General features: G+C 50.0%; 1 protein-coding gene across 6 annotated transcripts in view; it reads right to left on the minus strand.

The window, feature by feature from the left end:
- The window catches only part of Gfra1 (GDNF family receptor alpha 1), a 218,765-nt gene that overhangs the window by 43,406 nt on the left and 153,816 nt on the right, over positions 1-21,543 (minus strand). For all 6 annotated transcript variants that reach the window (XM_026781276.1, XM_026781277.1, XM_026781274.1 and 3 more), the window contains one exon: positions 20,877-21,213. In XM_026781276.1, coding sequence (XP_026637077.1) covers positions 20,877-21,213 — 337 coding nt within the window. The remainder of the gene's footprint in view (positions 1-20,876; positions 21,214-21,543) is intronic.

A 21,543-nucleotide genomic window follows, 5' to 3' on the forward strand; every position in this document is an offset into this window, starting at 1 on the left:
CTATGGATGCAGGATACAGGCTATAGGATGGTGAGGCTATGGATGCAGGATACAGGCTATAGGATGGTGAGGCTATGGATGCAGGACACAGGCTATAAGATGGTGAGGCTATGGATGCGGGTGAGACTAGAAGGGGAAAGAATTGATGAACTCAGCTTGTATTTCGTCCCAAAGGCACGGGACTTTAAACTGAGAGGATAACATGGCCAACGTGTGTGTGGTGAAGTCTCTTCCTTAGACCTCTCCAACAATCAGCAAAGACGGACTTAGGACCTACGTGTACCCACTCTGCTTGGGCAGTGACAGGGCACATAGAGAAGAGGATAACATGTCCAAATGGTGGAAGCCACGCTGCAGAAGGAGCTGGCAGGCTACAGAAGGGACCAGAGGGTGGACAGTTCAGCAGAAGATGGTGGGAAAGACAGAGTGTGGGTTTGCAGCTATGGCTCTTCCGAGCACATGGCGTCTTGACAAGTCAGGTTTTGGTAGGTGGTTTGATCACCAGCTCTTGCATCAGCCCAGCAAGCATCGACTACCTAATCACCTACTGTAGGCACAGCTTCGGCAGCCCTTGAACACCCTTCATGCAAACACCTCCACCTGCTGACCCTGAGTGATGAAGCCATGCTCTAATCGGCTTCAGCAGCTTCCCTGCCTGAACTGCTGCGGTCTAAACAAGGAAGCGTAAATGTCCAGCATGGGATTAACAAAGAAACTCCACCGCTGGATTTCTTATGGAGACATGAAATCTCCATGACTACGGCAGTGATGAGCTCTGATTGTTTTTATCTTTTTATCTGAGAAAATGAAAAGAAAATGAATAGGCAGTAATGTAGAAATGCATCGCCCTCAGACACAGAAAATGCCCGCCTCCCAGCCCCCCACCCCCCACACTTAAAGAAGAAAGGGCTGGCAAATAGCACGAGGCCCTCATGAGATCTGAAAGACAGGGGCTGATGTAGAAAATAGCGTATTAAAAGGAGCACACTGCTAAATGCAGGTAGAAAAATGATTACAATGATAAAGTCTTAAAGCATCTTAAGCAGCAGATGGTCTCCGGACAGTGGGAAGGGGAAACCGTTTACCTACTTTGTAACTTTTAGGAACATCGTGTTATAAAGAATAGGCAAACATGTACCAGCAAGGTCGGTGTAACTCCTAGACCACTGTGAACCCTGAACCGCTTTCTGGGACACACCGCATGGATGAGAGACACCTGGTTGGTGGTGCTGAGCCCGGGATAAAGCACTGTGACCCCAAATGGCCTCCGCCTGACACTAGCCACAGCCGCTGAGTATGTCGCTTAAAGTCTTAGCTCCGCGGTTTCCTTCTGGAGATCTCAGAAATGCAGCCTGCGAGACATAAGGCTGCCCTGCTCAAATAAATGACAATACAACACTACATTTTGTGTTTCCAGCGTTACTGCTACCCACAACCCGTTCTGCCGTCAGCCATGCTTCTAGTGTCAGGACGCCCGGTTTCCTCTGAGGGCGTGGAATGGGACCTTCTCTAAAGATCCCTCATCTAACTCACAAGGCCACAGAGGCCGGGCACCACCTCAGGGTTCCAGGGCAGGTTTCCACAGGTGGCATACTTAGCAAAAGGAATCGTTACATGTCACTAACAGCTCTGCGGTGATGGGGGAGGACAGACACTGGTTTTCCTTTCCCTAGGGCCTTGACATCATCCAGAACAGACTCGTTCTTGGGACTTCATCCTCATGTTCATCTGCCTTTAGAGACAGCAGTGGGCACCAACGTATCTTACATATTGTGAGGGATTATATGGGGGCAGGGCATGCACGTGAGGGCCTACATAAGAGAGGGTGACCCTATCTGTGAATTCTTCTCTCCTTTGGCTCTTCAGAGTTCACCAGAATCCATACAGCCCCAATGAAAATCGTGAATTTGGTAGAATGCCAGCCTAGCACACTTGGAGTCCTGGCTTTGATCATTAGTAGAAAACCAGCTGTAGTGGTACATGGCCCAAATCCCAGCACTTGGGAGGTAGAGGCAGGGAGATCAGGAGTTCAGCTTCATAATGAGTTTGAGGCCAGCCTGAACTACATGACAACCTGGGCAGAGTGGGGAGGGAAAGATGAGAAATTTTCTGGAAACCCCCTTTAAACATCAGGACTTTCGTTCCCATCACTTGGTTGACGGAGCTTTCTCAGCGAGAGTGCTGGTAGAAGGCTGGCTGTTCTCGGAACATCTCTCTACTCCAGACTCCTCAGCTGGTGACTGAACTCACTTCCCTGTCCCAGCTTCTTTCTTTACTTTGGAAGTTGGGGCCAATGCCAGGTGAGCTACCTTACAAGGTTGGCGATTACACAGAGTTCTTCATGTGTTTAGTAAATGACCTTAGCTCTTGTGCCCCAGCAGCCTATTGCAGTGCACATCTGGACATCTGTGTTCCAGTGGCCTGCTGCAGTGCACAGCTGGACATCTGTGCTCCAGCTGCCTACTGCAGTGCACAGCTGGACATCTGAGATCCAGCAGCTTACTGCAGTGCACATCTGGACAGGCTCTTTCAGGGAATCCGAGCCTGTATTAAATACATTCTGTAGAAGGTGTTATTTTCTGTCATTGTACCTCCTCTTCACTGGCTTCTTGGAGCGAAGGCTGGAGGCAGGCTGTGGAACTCAGCTTTAGGGGTAAGCCTAAATCTACCTGCTGCCTCATAGTGAGTCTGACAGTTGAGCATGTAGCATAGCCTCTCTGGAGCAAAGGTCTAGGGTCAGATACACACACCCCTGCTGCAACTGCTAAAGCTCCATGCATCTTGGGTTCATCATCCTCTACCTTAAGTTGTCACTCACAGTGAGATTATTAAAGCTGGAACTGGCTGGCTCACTGGAGGTAACTCAGCCCAAGTGACCATGTGCTCACTACTATATCCAACAGTCTCTGTGACATCCCTGTGCTTTGGTCCCTGAACCAGGGAGGCCTCTGTGCCTAAGTAGTTCTCAGCCCCGTTTCCTCGATTCCCTGATCAGCTCTACTCTGGTTAACATCGACCAGGACTATGGAGATGGCCCAATCATTTCTATCCCCTTATTTTCCTGGCTTTGACCCAAGGGCAAGGGTTCAGTACATGGCTTCCCTCACCATACTCCATGCCTACCCTACAGTGCTTTCTACGGAGCTTAGCCTAAGGAAGGATCTGGGCATCACATGGGCATCTTGCAGCTTCCCCCATGTCTTCTGCAATCAGAAGCTTTCCAGGTTCAGACAAGACAAGCTGCAGGACTGCATCCTTATCCTTCTAGCTCACATCACACCGCAGTGGCCCCAAGGGTAGTCCAGTTGGCATCCAATCAGTTCTGGCACTCCTCCCGAGGCCACTTTGCATGCGCACTGACAGCCATCAGTCAGCACACACCAGGGAGCTGACACGGCCGGACAGCGGCTCTCACACTGGCAACTATACAAAGTGAGATGTGGGTATTGGCAGATAATCCAGTCCCAACCAGCCTCCGAGCTGATGTCCCAGAGTTGCCCTTCAGCTGGGCTTCCTCCCTAACTACCCACAGCTGATTCCTCACAATGCAGAAACTAACCGCAGACAACAGGAGGAGCACCGAAAGATCACAGACAGCCCTGCGCTGCATCTCCAAGTCAAACAGAGTTGTTTGTATTTCCCATGACACATTATCTATTAGCGCAGAAAATCTAGCTTCGCCGTGCTTGCTTTTAAGGGAAGAAATTGAAGGAGCCAAGAAATTGGAGGCTTTCTGGCTGATGAAACAATCATAACGCTCTCAGCCACCCAACAGTGGTCTGCCAGGAAAACCACAGGTGACAAATACGCTAAATCCCTTTAGAGTAACTCTTAGCTCATAAGCCCTTGATATTTCTGCAGGGAAAATTAATAAATCAGTTTTGTGACAATTTGGCCACAGGGAGAAGTATAAATCTAGATGTTCAACCAATCTTTCACCAGGAGAGCTACACAGTAAGGCTCCAGACCAACATGGTGTGAATTGACATTATGTAGAATTCAGAGGCCCTGTGTCTTCAGGGGAGAATTTCAGAAGGACTTCATATTCATCCTGGAACTGAACTCTCTCATGAGCAGCAGCTCGGGGACTCTGGACAGCAAAGGTCACCCACTGTGGCTTCATTTAGTTATTCAGGCTCACTCTTGCCTCAGAACCAAGTCTGAGATGCGTTCTGGTGTAGCTACCCTACAACCGAGTCAAGGGACGAACTGGCGAGGGGGCTGAGGGCCACAGACAGGGAAGGGTACAGAACGTGCATATCCCTGCTGAAGGGGGAGAAACTACAGATCCGGAGTTGAGCTTTCTAACATCCCTGGGGAGCAAAGTCAGTGACGAACACAATCCATGACGGTTATGTGTGTGAGGAAACCATACGCCTGTGGGCTTTTTATTCCTAAAGTTGTCTCCCTTACTCTTCCCATTGCCTGATGGGAAGGCAATCGTAATAGCCCTTAGGAGTGCAAGCGAGAGGCAGGTTAGTAATCCCAGGACTGGGGAGGTGGAGACAGGAAGGAATACGGCTGGGTGGAGAGAGGAATGTAAGACAGGAAGAGGCAGGAGCTCAGAGTGTTTAGTCTGAGGACTTGTAGAGACAGGATACCCCATCAGGTCTGAGGATTCGGTAGAGGTAAAAACTAGTGGTTGGCTGCTCTGCTTTTCTGATCTTTCAGCTTTCATCCCTAGTATATGACTCAGGTATTATTATTATTATTATTAAGACCAATTTGCACTACAGTGGTTGGTGCCGGAAATCCCAGAATTCATGAACCCAAGGCAGGAAGATCTCAAATTCAAGGTCAACCTGGGCTACACTGTGAGATCTCATTAAGAAGGGGGCTTGAGGAGAAGAGGGATAACAGAAGAGGAAGAAGATGCTGATAGTGTTTTTGGCATGAGTACCAGACAGACAGACAGACAGACGACAGACAGAACTACGAGCCAAGAAATCAAGAAGTGAGAACAAGACATAAACATGCAAAAAGAACTTAGCCCAGTGAGGACCCCAACCGCAGTCCAATGTGGCCACCCCAACCTCAGCCCAGTGTATACCCCAACCACAGCCCAGTGTGTACCCCAAACATAGCCCAGTGTGTCTGCCCCAACCGCAGTCCAATGTGGCCACCCCAACCTCAGCCCAGTGTATACCCCAACCACAGTCCAGTGTGTACCCCAACCACAGCCCAGTCTGACCACCCCAACCACTGTGCAGTGCAGCCACTGTGAACTGCGGGCTTGCGAGAGGAGAAGTTCATGTTGTTAAAAGCCACCAGGTTTGTGGTAACATATTAAACACCCCTGCATGAACAACATAAACAGCAGGCATTTTGAATATCAAATTTGCTGATGGACTAGAAATTATATTTAAATTCAGTTACTTACTAACCATGACACTTCAGGCAAATACCCCAATTTCTCTGTGATTTACTTTTTCACAGTGAATGACAGCAAATCCATCAGCTCTAACGGGGGAGGAGGGGTTAAGCGCATCTGACAGCTCTCACCTCTTCCCATCTGTTTCTGCTTCCAAGGCAAAGGAGGAAACTCATGAGCACCAGGGTCCATAATTCTGCTCTGGACCAGGCAAGAGATTCTACACTGTCCTTGCAACCTCTCTGAAATGTTAGGGTTTAAATGACCAGCCTGCAACTTGTAGAATTCAATCTGCTAATAACTTGGTATAGAATTCCTCTCCAGGCCGCGGTCCATGTGTTCAGAGTCTTCACTCAGTAAGGTCATGACAGACACTAGGCTCCTTCCCTCCATGGAGCCCAAAGGCCTTTCTCTAGCAAGTCTTCATCATCTTCAAAGACAGCAGAGCATCCTACAAGCCAATGAGCCCACAACCCAGAAATACGCAGGTGGCGCAGTTTTGCATGCAGCTCCCATATACAGTGCACCACCAATCCAAAGACAGGATCACCCAGGCCTGCGCTCCTTAGGGGAGCTAACCACTCTCAGAATGGTGTGACTACTCTCAGAAACTTACCATCATGATGCTCACAGTCAAAAGATCTGTCGGAACGCTGATGAGCTTTGGGAGCACGAAGTAAATTCTAGAAATTATCCCAAATGCTGCTTTCTTCAGCCAAGCCTTTGTTTGGGGGGGGGGGTCCCAGAAGCGGAAAAATTAAAATTATATACTCCCTCAACATTCATAATTTGCAGAGCTCCTCCTTCTTGCTGTGACTCTCAAGCCCTAACTTCCTCTGAGGCATCCAGGCCCCAAGCTCACACTAGAGGAACCGAGGAAGAAGCAGAGAATGTGAAGAGAGATGGATGTTCAAGTGGCTAATGACCTACATGCCTATGAACAAACCGTAAAGAGAAGCATGAAAATAGGTCCCCTACTAATCTTTAATGGGCTTGCAGACTTCCTAAGGAGGATTCTATTCAACAATAAATATGCACTAGGCCATTTTTCTTTTAGGCAAGGTGTTTTAGAGTCAACAGACTTGAGCTTGGCAAATAGATGCTCTCTAATATCTTCCTTCCAAGACAGGGCACAGAGAACATCACCATCGCGCAGGAGGGAGGCACTCATGGGGGTCTGTGTCAAGGGAATGAATCACTCCTGCTCACAGACGATAGCTTCCCCTTCCCGGAAATCCTTAGGTCTCGCTCTTAGAATTCCTTCTCCGTAATGTCTCCTGTAGCATACTCTACCCTGTCTCAGTATCCGCATTTTATATATGGCTCTCCCAGCTGCAGACGAAACATTTCCCTCTCCTCTCCTCACGGACAAAGGAGCTGAGTCCCATGGTTTATACAAGTAGTTCTCTAGAAACAGGTCCCTCAACTTCTTGGCCTCATTTGCTGTGATAGTGACTGGTTCACACAGGGAGCTGGGACGGTCACTGAGCACTCCCACCAAACCTCTTCTCTGTCTCTCTCTGAGTCTTCAGAAGGTGCCTGTTTCAGACTTGAGGCTGCCAACCTCTATCTGAGTCTCCAGAACCTCTGTCTCTGAGTCTCCGGAAGGTACCCATTTCAGATTTGAGGCTGCCAACCTCTCCACCACTTTCAGTTATAAATCTTCACTTTTAGAACAAACCTTACCAATGCCACCAGAGAGTGGGCACCAAGAATTATGACTGGAGCAAAGTCGGTATTTAGCAAATACTTGGATGTGTAAGTAAATAAATCTAAGTTCCAAGCTCTGATTGCTTGTTAATCAACTCATTATGGATGGCTTGGGTCTGTACATTCATCCAAATAACAGGCTCAGATGAGTAGAAACCGTCTCAAGCCTAACTAGCTCTTCTAGACTGTACAGACAGTAACTGCATTCATTTAGGACCGTGTGTGTGTGTGTGTGTGTGTGTGTGTGTGTGTGTGTGTGTGTGTGTTATAACATATCACAACCTTCTTACTCAGATTTGCCTTCATCCACAGTTGGGTATACTGGCTCCAGCAAGGCCCAGATCTGCCCAGTCATGGACCTGGCTAGGGTTAGAACCATATTTGGAGAAGAGACCCACACACTCCTAGAGCAAGCTCACCTCACCAACTTCTTTGTCACTTCAGCTCTTGAACATCTGCCTCCATTTAGTCTGATTTAAATGTCTATCGGTGATCTTATTGAGAGCAATAAAGTACAACGACCCAATTAGGGAGCACGGTCTAATAGACCTTATGGTTGATAAAAATGTAGTATTTGCTAGGACTGTTCAGTAAGGCTCAACTACAACCTGGAGCGCCGCCCTGTGGAGAGTCATCTGGGTCTGCGCCCTATCTCTGAGCAGCCCTACTCCCAGGCATATGGTCATCCCTAGGGGTTATCACAGACGCCAACCAGTATGGCATGCTGGAGCCAGCGTCGCACTCAGGAGTAGAGTTCCCTAGGACACAAAGGTATTGACAGGAGGCACCTAGTTGGGGCTGGCCTTCCCCTGACTATCTCTTTGAGAAGCACATGTGTGGACCCTCCACGGAGTCCACATACCACAGGAAAGTGTGTAAGACCAAATCCCTCCCACCACTGCATTTCAACCACACAAGGCACACACCCACGTGACACCTCCAACGGCAGTGCACAGATCAGAGCCTCTCTTTTCAATACACAACCTGCCGTCCTTCCTCTCAAGATTCTTCCCACTCTGACCACTCAGGAACACTGTGGCAGGTACCACACATCCTTCACAGGAGGGGCCAGCATGTTTAAGACCCACAGGAGTACAGATTTGGCAAAGAGACAAGCTACTTGCTGGGTTCTGGAAGTGCCTGAGGCCATTGCCCTCTGACCTCCTGGGAAGAACTTTTGGCCTGTCTCCCACATGAGGCAGGGAAGTTCTCTCCTGCATGTCTTGATATCAGAAACCCAGTCAGACGACATTTGGTGGCACCTCCTGGACACTCAGATACACGCCTTCCTGTAGTCTAGATGGCATTCTCCATCCAGCCCACCCCATGCTCCCTCCTGACAGCCACAGACATGTCCATGAGGAAATAACGAATCAAGTAAAACACATCAGCTCTGAGTCGCTCAGGGCACCGACCGCTCTGAAGGTCGTTTTTGGAAGGAGCGCTTCTCTCTGAGTAACTGCACTCAAGACCTCTGTTTGGAGACACGTCATCAACTGTAACTCAAGACAACTTGATTTCTGTTTCAGGCCACGGTTAGCCTATGGACAACTGGTTGTCTCCTCCTTCATGCACAAAATGATCCGGATGTGACAGGCAGTGGGGCTACCTGAAAGGGTCTAAGCAGGCTCGTGACGACCACACTGTTGGGGTCTGAAATTAAGAATTTCCCCCAAAGGCTCATGTGTTGAAACCTCTGTCCCTAGTTGGCGAGACTATGTTCGGCTCTGGTAACTTTAGGAGATATGGCGTAGATGAAGGAATTAGGTCACTGGAGCTGTATCTTTATGAGCTGCATCTTGTCCCAAGTCCCTCTCTGTCCTGAGCACCATGAATTGACCAGATTCTGCCCCAAGTCCCCATCACCATCATGGTGTCTCCCCACAGCGCCAGACACAGAGCAAGCAATCACCAGCTGGGGGCCAAGATGGTATTTTCTCCCTATAAGCTGGTTCCTCAAATATTCTGGTCACAGGTACACACAGCCAACTAAGACACAAGTGCCTTAGTGTCCGCCACGTCACGCCTGACGTTCTAGCCCTTCTCAGTGAGAGCCCAAGCCTTCTATGCGTAGTTCCTGCAGCTCATCAAGGGTCTCCCATTCACTCTCCATATCCATGACTAACGTCTTGGCCTCAATGTCTTCCCTACGGTTCATGTCCAACTGGTTGGATAGTCCAGACCCCACCTACAGCAATGTACTGTCCCCTTCCCAACCTCCGCCCAAGGCTCAGATCCCAGCAACACTGATCTCCATGTGTTCCTTCTTGATCAATCTTTGGGCCTGAAAGGCGGATCGGACCGTCAGCCTAGAACACCTGACTGGAGTTTCCTAAATCGTCAGCTCTCCAAGCATGAAGTCCAAGCCAACAACAGTAGCAGCACTGGCCTTTCCACTGCTGACTCTCTGGCCCCACGCCAAACCTCCTGCATCAGAACTGACCCTTATAAAACATTCCAGAACCATCTCTCCAGGTGCTGCAGCACTGATACCTGCCCTTACCTGCCTTCCCATTACTGATGGCACCCCACTCATTTCTTGCCCTTGAGCCTCATGAAACATCTGACTCTCTAGTCCTCATGACCCACCAGATAGACAGAGCACTCCACACGGCCAGCCTAACAAACCAAAGACAAGTGTGATAGCCACGTGCCTTATTTGTAGCTGAGTGTGAGTCCGTATGAAGTCCCTATGGGGGTTTGACCTCTGGGCCTTGTCCTGTCTCTGCAGAGAGGTTTTCCGGGGTGTTGCCTGCTTCTTTTGGCTGCAGTGTTTTTGAAGGGAAGGCATTTCCTCGACCCAGATCCCGTTCTAAAACGTGTCATGCTGTCAGATGGAGCCAGGCAACTGTAAGAGGAATTCCAGCTGCCGGGTAACCACAGGAAAGCACCATTTCCGATTCTAAGGGTTGAGGGGTTGAGTTAGGTTAACTATCATTGTAGCCATGTGCACACGTGCATGTGTGAGCTCACACACACAGCAGAGTGAGCAGAGGGGAGCTGTCTCTACTAGCCAGCCAGTGCCTTGAGCCTGGGACTTACCTGAGGAACCCCTCAAGCCCCAAACTCAGAAGAAAGCTTAAACAAATGTGTCTGGACACAGATTTTATCATCAGTGCAACTCAGTGCAGTGGTGAAATCTTTAGCTTCCTGGAAAGAAGAAGAGTCACTGATGAAGATACTGTCGGCAGCAGGACACCATGCAGATCCATGTTCTGTAGCCTGCCTGGCTGCCCCAGAGTATAGCATAGCTGATAGCAAAGTCTGGCAATCTTAGTGCTCACCTGACTGCACCAGCAAGGGCTCCAGGGCCTGGTCCCGCAGTCAGGCCCTAGGCATGCCTTGCTGACATGCTGGTCAGGCTCGGGGCAGGTGCCCTACCCACAAGCATGAGTTCAGAGGCTTTGAGAAAGATGGTTTCTATGAACTGAAGTCTCCAGCCCAAGTTCACCCCAGTGTATCCAATATGGTAGCTCCAAGGAAGACTCAGGCACCCTGCTGGTCCATGGAGCCTTATTGGGGGCCAATTATGTGGTTGCTCCTCTAGTCAAATGAAGTTCTGAAGTTCTTATTCTCAGGAAGGCAACCAGGCGTTGGTCAGAGGTGAAAATGCAACAGACTGAACCTAAGAGCTACCCAAAGGTCTTCCCTCCAGAGGTTTTGAAGAAGGTGAAACTCCCCCATGCATTTCCCTTCATATTTTGTTGCTATGTTTGAGAAACCCTTCTAACAAATAGACTCTGTTACTTAAAGCCACGCACGAAGCTTAACTTTTTTTTTTTTAAGTGAAATGCACATGGAGCTTTTCATTAGCGTGTAAACATTCCTTCAGCTTTGATGTAATATGGGAAGTATTAATAGATTTAACCCATATAAACAGAACCCCCTGGGATTCTCTGGGTTTTCTTCAAGAGTATAAAGAAGTCTAGAAACCAAAAAGGCTGAAGATTTGCTCCTTTAATGAGAAATGAAATACATTTCCAAGAGGTACAAGATGCCGAGGTCTCTTAAACATTTTACTTTGAAAAGAATTAAATAAAAAGTGGAAATAAAGTCACCTCCGGCCTCCAATTCCACTCCTACTCAGTGTTTCTGGCAGTCACGTGGGTAGCTCACAAGACAGGCACCCTTGGTATAGCAGCCGGTGGCAGAGATTCAAGATCTCGGGCTCTGCAGCCCACCAGGCCTCCTGAGCTCAAATTCCAGTCACACCATTTGGGTGACATGGAAATGACTTAAGATCTCTCTTCCTCAGCCCTCCCACTCCAGTTTTGCTGGAAAGAGCTCGGCACAATGCCTGGCACACTGTAAATGTCACCCAAATGCTGCTCACCCTTACCCTAACCTCAGCTGCTGCTGACATTCACACATTCCTGCAGTGATGTCCCCAGGCTCCTGAGTCCCGTGTGACAAGCCATGCTGCCTCTACTTGTGGCTTGCTTCCCAAAGGGATGATGGGATGACTCACAGCACGAATCCAGCCAGGGGCGGAATGTGTAGGTGCCGTCCCCCTGAGTCAGTGAGTGCCCTTTGCCTGGTCCCTCATCAAACTGACTCACACACAGTGCTACCTCTGAGAGCCACTATCTGATGTGGGCCCTCTGGGTCACTGAAGCTGTCACATGCCCACAAGGCTGCCAGTCATGCCCCTGCTGCCTACACATCCTCTACAATAGCACGTCCCACCACTGCGGGCCAGCTGTCCTGCGGCCAGCTCCGCTCACATCTTACTGTATGAATGTGCGTGAATAACTGCATGTTCTACAAGAAATGTACCCAAGGTGACATGTACCCCAAGCATCACTAGATAGTGGTCCCCTGCCTCTGTCCTCAAGCGTTTCCGAGCGGTCCAAACACCAAAAGGCAATTACAAAGGTGATTACAAAGCTTGGCAACATCACCTCCGGAAACAGTATTGGCATCTCGGTGAGTTTTTCAGAGGTGTCGATGCACAATGTTAAGCAGTGGGAATCTGCCCCCGACCCAAACCCCACGCACACACCCTACTGTAAAGGTCTCTGTCCCTGGGGGACAGAAATGCTACATCTGGAAATTTTGTAGGCATACTGAAGGAGAAAAGAGCGCTCTGTGCTCTGCGGGAGCCACCAGCTGACACGCTTGCTTCATCTGAACCTTGAGCATCCCTGTGAGGATGGAGTCAGCGGTCCCATCCACAGAAGGGAAACTGGGCCTCTAGCTGCCCATATCACAACCACAGTAGAAGCCCATGTCTGCCTCACTTGCCTGATATCCCAATACTCCAGCAGAGTGTGGGACTTTTCATGTTGATAGTTCTTTTAAATTCTTGTTTTCCTTGGATGTGAAATTTTCTGCATAATTAATCACCTTTGGAAATTACAGAGAAATTTCCTATTCACTGAGTTGGAAATACCCAGAGAAGGGAAAACGGCGGCACGCCTGACAGGACACGCTGGAGGTGTGGAAACATGAGGTGGGGGTGGGGAGCAGGATGCCAAGTCTATGTGTGAAACGGCCACACAGACGAGGCTCAGGAACAGACCCCCGGGGAGGAGAGAGCACACTGGTCCAGAGGAGGTGATGATATTCATACTGACCAGGCTACCCTTGCCTTCCACAGGTATTTATCAAACAGCAGATGCTACATAAACACATGACATGCCCACTCCTGGCTTACAGGATACAGAAAGGACAAGTTCCTGGGATGCAGGTGTATGTCAGCTACCAACTGTGGATGACCAGGAAGCTACAGGCTCAGCTTAGGAGGCAGCGGGCAGGGTCTGGATTAGGGTTGGCCCTTCGGTAGGCTGAGGTCTTACCTCTCTCCATTATTCCCCATTCTTTGCTCAAATGGTAGAGCAGCTTTGAAAAGAGGCTTCGTTGTTGTTGAGCAGAGGAACCCACTGGTGGGCCTCTTTGGAAGAGGAAGAGTTGGCTGTACTGGGGCAGCAGAGGGGATCAAACACCATCTGCCTCAGCTGCCCACAGCTTCAGACAAAGGGGTCTGAAATCCAGGGACCCAGAGACCTCCCTGCTTAGCCCTTCCTTCAGAGCTTCCGGGGAAGCCCCTGAGGTCTCGTCCCCACTATAGCACCCCCAGCTCTGTACTGATAGGATAAGTCGTGTGCTAGCATTTAGCGCAGAATTTTTCTGTAATGAATGAGGTAGAGCCTTGGGGAAGGGGGGAGTTAGGAAGGCAAACCTATTAGCTATGTCCCAGGAGTGGAACAGAGCATTGATTATTTAGAGCTGGTGTCACCGGGTGACAGCAAAGACTTCATCTAGACCATGAGATACGCAACCGAGTCTCCCGGTGAGCGTTGCTTTGGACTAGGTGAGAATCAAGGACTGAACTGGAATGGAGGGCAGGGGGATCACACAGAGTGAGCCCGAGTATCAGGAAGAAACACACACGACCGATAGGTCCAGGACCCAGGCTGTCACACGCACTCTGTTACTGTGCCCAGCGTAAATAGTGCGTTAATAATAATCATTAAAGAAATCAGTGTGGTCTGGGGGTGTTTTCCACCTTTTTGTGGAAACAACTCTTGCAGGGGCAGTGAAGCTGTCACACAGCATCCTTTCTGTAATAAGAGAGAGCTGGGGAGGAAATGGCATGAAGCCAGGACTTAATGAGCATGTGCTACCTGAGAAGCCATTTTCACTTTTCAAACGACACTAAGGGACCCTGATGGACATTATGTCCTATCTCTATAAACACAGTCTTTAAAACCAAGGCAGTCTTAATCCCTGAGCCATAGAGAGAGTCTGGGCTCGGGACCATCATTCTGTCTGTCTGGAACTAAAAGTAGGAAGGCTGAACACTGTGGGAACATTGTATTCTTGTCAGGAAAAAAAAAAGAATCCTTTGTAGCCAGTGACAGTAAGCTTGCTGATCTGTTCTTTGAGGTCCCTTTTCTCTCTTCTGCAGAGAGGGGCTGTGTGTTTCCGGTTGTCCTCTGTGAACCACCCCTAGAGGCTGCTGACAGATCAGAGACTGAAAAAGTTCCATCAGTGAGGTCCCATCAATGTAGCCGTGTTACTTTGACCCCGTCCTCATGTAGCCTAGCGATAGCCCTTATCAACAGCCAGGGGTGGGGTGGGCTTTCGTTCTCAAGCCTCTCCTGCACAGCCCCAGGTGTCTGTACCACTCTGCTCTCCTCCTGACCTACTTCACATGGTGGCTTCTCCAAGCAATCTTCTTCGGTTGGCTGTTCTTATCTCTATCCTCCCAAAGCACTCCATGGCCACCTGACCAGAGGCTACCATGTCCTGATGTAAAATGTGCATGTTGGTCTCCTTCTCTGAAATGTGAGGAGATTCTAGGTTTCTGTTCTCTCACGGTATGTGTAGAACAGGTGGGTGGATGGATGCATGCATATACAGATGGATGAAAACATGGATATGTGGATGCAGTGTGGCTGGACTGATATGCAGTGAGCAGAAAACACGTAGGGAGATGAAAGAATGGATGGACAGACAAATGGATGGGCTGTCCCACGGAGGGAGGGATAAAATGACAGAGGGCTGGACTCTATGCTAAACCCAGTGTCCCTCTGAGCGTCCCTCTTTGATAACTGACATCACTGGCTACCACCCTTTCCTTGTGAAGATTGCCCACCCACCCCAGCTTCGCTCAACTCTCCAACTGCCTATCTAAGGCCTCTTCAGATATCCTCGGGTATTGGCTGGAATCACACTGAGGTGTAGAACCCACCCCATGCGCGCGCGCGCGTGCGCGCACGCGCACACACACACACACACACACACACACACACACACACACACACACACACACACACGTCCACAAGCTCCCTTCTGCTTCACGGTCTCTGTTTCTCAGCCACCAATGATCTGAACGCTGGCTCCACTCTCTGGCTTCCCGGGCATCGCTCACCCACATTTTTCTTAGTTTGTTTTTCCCATTGAACAATGGAAAAAGAAAACTTTGGTGCGAAGACTCCCTCTGGATCCAAAATCAACACTGCAGGCAAATATAATACAAAGAGTCTCCACCTCTCCGCGTCTCCTGGCCAAGAGTGGAGAGAGTGACTGTGGAAGGGTGTGGGCAGACTGGGGGTGGCAGGAAGGTCAAGGCAGAGACAGCAGGGAGCCCCTGGGCTTGGCAAGAGCTTGAACAATGGACAGGGAGAAGAATGCAGATTAAATCCATCCAGGCTTTTCTTAAGCTACTAATGCCAGGAGAAACAAACTGCTTCATCCTGGCCTCTGCAAGGGAGAGTTACAGAGAGAGAAGATGGTGGAGCAGGCCTGTCTGTTCACACACCCCTGGGATGAGACCCAGAAGAGCAAATGCTGTCCTCACCTGACAGGCAGCGGGTACTGTCCTCACCTGAGGGGCAGCGGGTGTTGAAGGAGACCCTTGTCCAGCTTTCAAGGGCGGATAAGTAAGTTAGCGTGCACACTCGTACACGTGGGGGAGAGACGGCTCACCCAGGTGGGTGTGTTAAAAACCAGCCATTTGCACTCTGAACGCATCGCTAAAGACACTCATGTACTCATCTGCGATGAAAGCCGTTCAAATGGACTGGAAAACGTTTTGCTGTACTTTCTCATATTCCCGGACCTTTCTTTCCATGGTTCAAAAGTTTGAATTGTCTAATCGCTGATTTCCATGTATGAATGAGTTAGTGTAAAATAAAATTAAGTACCAAATCAATCTGCCAAATTAATCTAGTTTTAGGCATTAATTATGCTCTCAGTCATTTTCTCTCGAACTCACCACACACACGTCAAGACAGGCTCAGGCCTAGTGACGCGGCACTCAGTTAACACAGGAGCTTCCAGAAGTATAGAGAGTCGTCATCATTAGGACCTGCATTTACTGTGCAGAGAGGGTCTTATTCCAGGTAGATGAAACACGACTCTTGCCTTTTAAAGATGCCCAACCACCGTGGGACTAAATGAGCCACGGGGGCGGAAATTCCCCCCCACCCCGTCCTTCTGTGGTATGTTTCTCCGCGTGTCCCAGCTGACGAATTAACAATGTTCCACTTCCTTTACACGTAAGAGGGTCACCCCGAGTGTGGCAAAAGAGGTATTAATTAGGGCAGGAGCTCAGAGATTACACACACTGTTCTTCTAAAGCTGTACCAAGGGATGGGTGCCTTGGTTCAGTGACCAATTTCCAGGTTTCTAAGATGTAATTATAGGGTTCTGGGTGCCCAGGGGACAGAAGAACCATATACCTGGTAACTAATCAAGATACTACTTTGAAGACTATGAGGACCTACAGCTGGGAAGCTGGGAACTTGGAAGGAATATCTCCAGGAGGTCAGGAGAGGTTCAAAGACAGAGGTTCCGAAGCCCCTTACTCCCTCCTTTAAAACACATCTTTAGATTTATCCTATTTTTATGTGTATGCATGTTTTGCCTGGACATATGTATGAGCACTACACGCTGCCTGGTACCCAGGAGATCTGAAAGGGGGTCATATTCCAGGGATCCATAGTTATGGTGGTTATGAGCCCCACGTGGGTGCTGGGAACTGACTGAACCTACGTCGTCTGAAAGAGCATCAGGTACTCTTAACAGCTGGGTCTTCTGTCTAGTCCCAGATGATTTTCTGAGACAGGGTCTTGCTTTGCAGCTTCCCTGAAACTTGCTATGTAGACCAGGTTGGACTCAAACTCACAGTTATCTGTCTGCGTCTGCCTCCCAGGTGCTGGGATTAAAGCTAAGCCCCACCATATTTGCCAGTAGTCTAGAAGAAGTAGACAACCATGACCCAGTATTACTAAATGCAGAGAAACACTTCATGCCCTCTGGGGCATTCTGCCGAAGAGGAACCTGGGCTGCTGTCCGATGTGGGCAGCTGGTTCTGGCTCAGCCCCCCAGGACCCAGTCCTCTGAGGCACAATACCTTAGTGCATACTCGGAATGCAAGGTTGCAGGGTCTCTGCTGCATGCACGGAGCAATCATTTCAGCCCCAGCATCTAGACAAGGAGAGCATACAGCCGCGGTGAAAGCCACAAGACAGGTGGCCTGCTCAGCAGCCTTGGGCCACCTCTCTGGTTGGCACAGGAAGTACAGTGAGAATGGTGCTACCTCTGTGATTCTTCAGAGCAGACCGCTCAAGAGAAGATTCTCTTGGCAATGAGAGTAGCCAAGTGCCTGAGCGGCTCATTAGAGCTAAGAGCAATCGAAGCAAATCTCTGGGATCCTGAGTCAGAACTCAAGTGCAGAACTTAGCTCTGAACGTTGGAATTTGGGAGGAAGGGAGGGAGCAGGCAGAGTAAAAATTTAAATAATGCATATAACACAATTTGCATCAGGAATGAAGGACAGGACTCCTTTAGGGCACACTAGGTACTGTCAGCCTTCCAGGCAGTGAGGAAAGCAACCAGAAGGAAGCTGGCATGTGAGCTGTGGTGCTCCAGGGGAAGCGCTGTGCTCCAGGGGAGGAGCAAGAGCTTTCAGATTTCATCACAGACATCTAATAACACCTTGGTGCGTGCTCTGCTCCAGAGCAGCTTGGAGGCCCGAACAGTCAAACTCACTCCTTCCCCAACCACCCCAAGAGGAAAGGAGCCTGTCAGCTTCACTAAAGAAGAAAGGAGGGAAAGAAAAACAAAGGCAGAGCAAACCGCCAGTTGCTTTGTATCTGTTCTGAAGGCTCAAGGCAGAGAGAGCCGGTTTTATGCAGAGGCACCCTGGGACCCTCGGGAAGGAAACCTGAAGGCTGCGGTAGGAAAACATTACTTTCAGGGAGGTTTTAATCAGTTTGAGCAGCTCTTTGATAGGCAGGGATGTTAAGCCAGGAATGGCTCTTTGGAGAGTCTGAAGATGGGGTGAGGGGTAGTTAACACGTGGTGTCTCCTCCTGCCACCCCTCCCAGTCAGGATGTTTACACAAGCCCTTCAGTCGGTTTAGAGGGAGGTGGGTGAGTACAGAAGGAAGCCCACAGAACTGCAGACTCTAGCACTACCAGCCGCTGCCTTGGGTAGGCATATAGAGGCCTCCTTCCCCCTTAAACTGGACTGAGAAGAGATGAAATAAATGGACTAAAATTAAAGACAAGAGTAGTAAGATCTGCTGAAAGAAAACACCACTAGCCAACTTGTGGCTCAGATTACATTTACTCCCATTGGCAGGGAGTGGTTAACAGGGAGTGAGCAGTAAGTCCAGGCTCTGGGAAAAAAAAAAAAAAAAAAGTATGGGCAAGATAATCTCACAAGGGGTAACGCCAGAGAGATCACCTTCCCAGGGGAGACTCAAGACAGGGTATAAAACCCATAAGTCACGTGAGTTAAATTCCCCTTGGTGGGGCTCCCTGGTAAGCCCATCTCTGACTCTCAAGACTGGAATTCTACCCAGAGCAGCAGCAACAGCAGTAACAGTACTGCGCTCACAGGGTTTCCACCCCGCTGTGGTGTTGTGGCTTCTGTCGGTGCTGCTCTGGCCCTGGCAGGGTGGGGCACTCAAGTTTGGGCAAGAACCCTCTTAGTCTCCTGCCCATTTCCATTTCGGCCTCACCAGCTGAGCCATGGGAGGGCCTCTCAGTTTCCTGAGCTTGTTTTTCTGCTGGATAATTCTGGATCCCCAGAGAGCAACCAATCCATCATATGATATACAGGTTCCTCCAGCCACTTCCCCAGAGGCCCCCAAGTCTTCGAGTTCCCAGTTCTTCTCCTTAGCTGAACAGGAGTCCAGCGCAATACAACAAATTTAGACCACTCCAAGGATTACGTCTTTAGCACAGCAGGGGTGTGTGTATAGGTGAAATTCAACACTCGTGGTAGGCTTTGGACCCATGTGAGTGTGTCACCTGGAAGTCATGTGTACTGTAAATCTTTAAAAGAGAAGGATTCACCTCCTAGGCCAGCCCTCCACTTCTGCCCTCTACAGCCCTTCTTCCTTCCCCAATAGGACTCAGAGCCTAGGCTCTTTCCTTGACTCCGTAGTGGGTAGGATGGTATCTTAGAGATGAACTGTCAGGCTCTAAGTCAAAGAAGACAGTAGAAGTCCTGTTCACACGAAAGGGAATCCCTTCTGCCCCACGGCAATAGGATGCTTCAGAGTTCCTGAGCCTTCCCATCCTTGCATGTGAGGCCCGGAGTCCATCACCATCCCCCATTCTCCCAGCTGTACTCGCTTTCCAGGTTCCTACCCTGTGCTTAGGACATAATAGTGCATCCAACTCCCCCAAGAGGACCCTGCGGAGCCAGCGGCTGGGAAGTGGAGTGGCTCGTGTCTCCACACATAAACTGCTCCTGGAATGCTACATCCAAGCCCCTCCAGGAAGAGCAGAGCAAGAGCACAGCTTCCAACAAAGCAAACAACAGTACACACCTCTATGGCCACTATTCTCCAAAAACCTTTAACAAAAGGGCTTGGGAGAGATCTCAGACAGGGTGCTTGCCCTGTGAGTAAGAGGACTTGAGTGTGAGTCCCCAGAACCCACGTGACAAAGACACGTCTGCTGGTGTGCACCTGTAATTCCAGAGCTGGGTGGGGTGGGGCAGGGACAGACAGATCCCAGGGCCTCAGTGGCCCACCAGCCTCATGGGTGGGGGCGGGGCAGGGACAGACAGATCCCAGGGTTTCAGTGGCCCACCAGCCCCACTGAATCTGACAGTTCCTGGTAAAGTGAAAAACCTTGTTTCAAGAAACAAAGTGGACATGGTCCTGAGCCACAACGTCTAAGGCTGATCTACAGGATCAGTGCAGACACCCAGATGTGTGTCTGTACAGGCCTGCAAATGCACACCCACACATGGAAAGGGAGAAACGGACAGAGAATAGCTTCAGCACAGGATAGGTTTACATACAAGGGGTTTCCCTTTCCTTTGGTCACTATTAGAGCTCATTTAAAGAAAGAAGGAGTCCCTTCCACCAGAATGAGACTAACAACAGCTAATTAGAACTAACACACAGGCACTCTGTTTTCTTTTGATCGCTAGACTTTGGAAACAGAGAATCTATTATTATAGAACAGTTTCATCCATCTGCCCACCCACCAAGTACAAGAGATTTACAGAGGCTTGAGGCCCCTGCACCCAACCCCGAGGACAGGGTGCAGGTGGCACGTATACGATGCTCTGCAGAAGTCTGCAGCTCAGGATCTGATCTGCTCTTTGGAAAGAAACATGGCAAGCTGCAGTGTGCAGAGCTAATTTCTGCTCGCTGGTTCCTACTGGTTTCTAGCACTAAGTTGTGGAAGGACATACATCAAATTGTCAACAGGGGCTGGGGGGGTTGGGGTGAAAAGGAGCTACTAGTGCAACCCTCATCCCACTGCCTCACAACACCCCCAAACCCCACCCCACACCCCATATCCCTTTCCCCCGGTGGAGGACACGGTCTTGGACTCCTTCAAATGTGAAAAATAAACCAATAGATGCAAGTTTTCTACATTCCCCCCCCCCCCACACACACACACAGTGAAGGCTGGACACAGCCAACTTCTACTGTCTGGTCTCTTCCAGGCGCCTGAAGAGCAAGAACCTCTATCCTTGGCTAGCTCTTTTCCAGGCTTGGCAGCCCCCGGGAGCCCAAGTGAGCATCTGCTCCAACCTGACCTCACCCAGGTGCCTCCCTCACCTCAGAGGGCTCCCTGTAAGCAGTGGCCTAGCCCCTTCTGCCTCAAAGCATTCCCGGGTTAAAGATGGGGCTGTCCCCAGGTAAGATGGAGCAGCTGTGAAAGTCTAGCTGCAGCTGCAGAGGGTCAAACTCTCACCATTCCACTCAGACGACCAAGCCTGAGAGCAGCATAGGAGCCTGGGGCCCGGCAGCTGGAGCAGGGGCCATGGCTTCCCCTGAACCGCGTCAATCACCTGCAGGCAGCACACTCACCTGCAGATATAGTTTGTCTTGCAGGCGTCCTGCAGATTCAGGCAGTTGGGCTTGTCCCGTTCTTCGTAGGAGCACACGGGGACGATGGTCTGTCGCCGCCGCTCCGTGCAGGCAATGTCCCTGCAGGAACAGAAGAGCATCCCGTAGCTGTGCTTGGCCGGGACCTTGTCGAAGAACTGCCTGAGGGCCTTGTGGCACTTGCGGCGATTGCAGACTTCGTTGGACATGCTGGTGGTGCATGGCGTGATGTAGGCAGACCTGTACTTCTTGCAGGTGTCGTCCAGGTTGCAGGCCTTGGCAGCGTCCAGGCAATTGTTCCCTTTGGAAATGTGCTCCACTGTAAGGCAGAGAGAGAGGAGTGAGCGCGGGACTGGGTTCCCACGCGTCCCCACGCACACACGCACGCACGTCTGCATTGAAGTCTTGCCAATCCCCTGGGTATGCACAAACTCTGGAATTCAAGGAGTCTCAAACCTGGTGACGTAATGGTCTATGACACAGAGGAGGTGTTAGGGTGCAAAGGCATGGAGCCGACAGTAGTCCCTAGATGTCCCTAGACATCTTTGTGGAGCTATGGATCCACCTTGGGAACTCGGGCACCTGCCCAGCTACTAGTTAAAAAAAAGGCAACTGGAAAAATGTTTCCAGCTCCTGCTTGGTAAACTGA

Source organism: Microtus ochrogaster, chromosome 8 (assembly GCF_000317375.1).
Source record: "Microtus ochrogaster isolate Prairie Vole_2 chromosome 8, MicOch1.0, whole genome shotgun sequence".
NCBI classification, from domain to species: Eukaryota; Metazoa; Chordata; class Mammalia; order Rodentia; family Cricetidae; genus Microtus; species Microtus ochrogaster.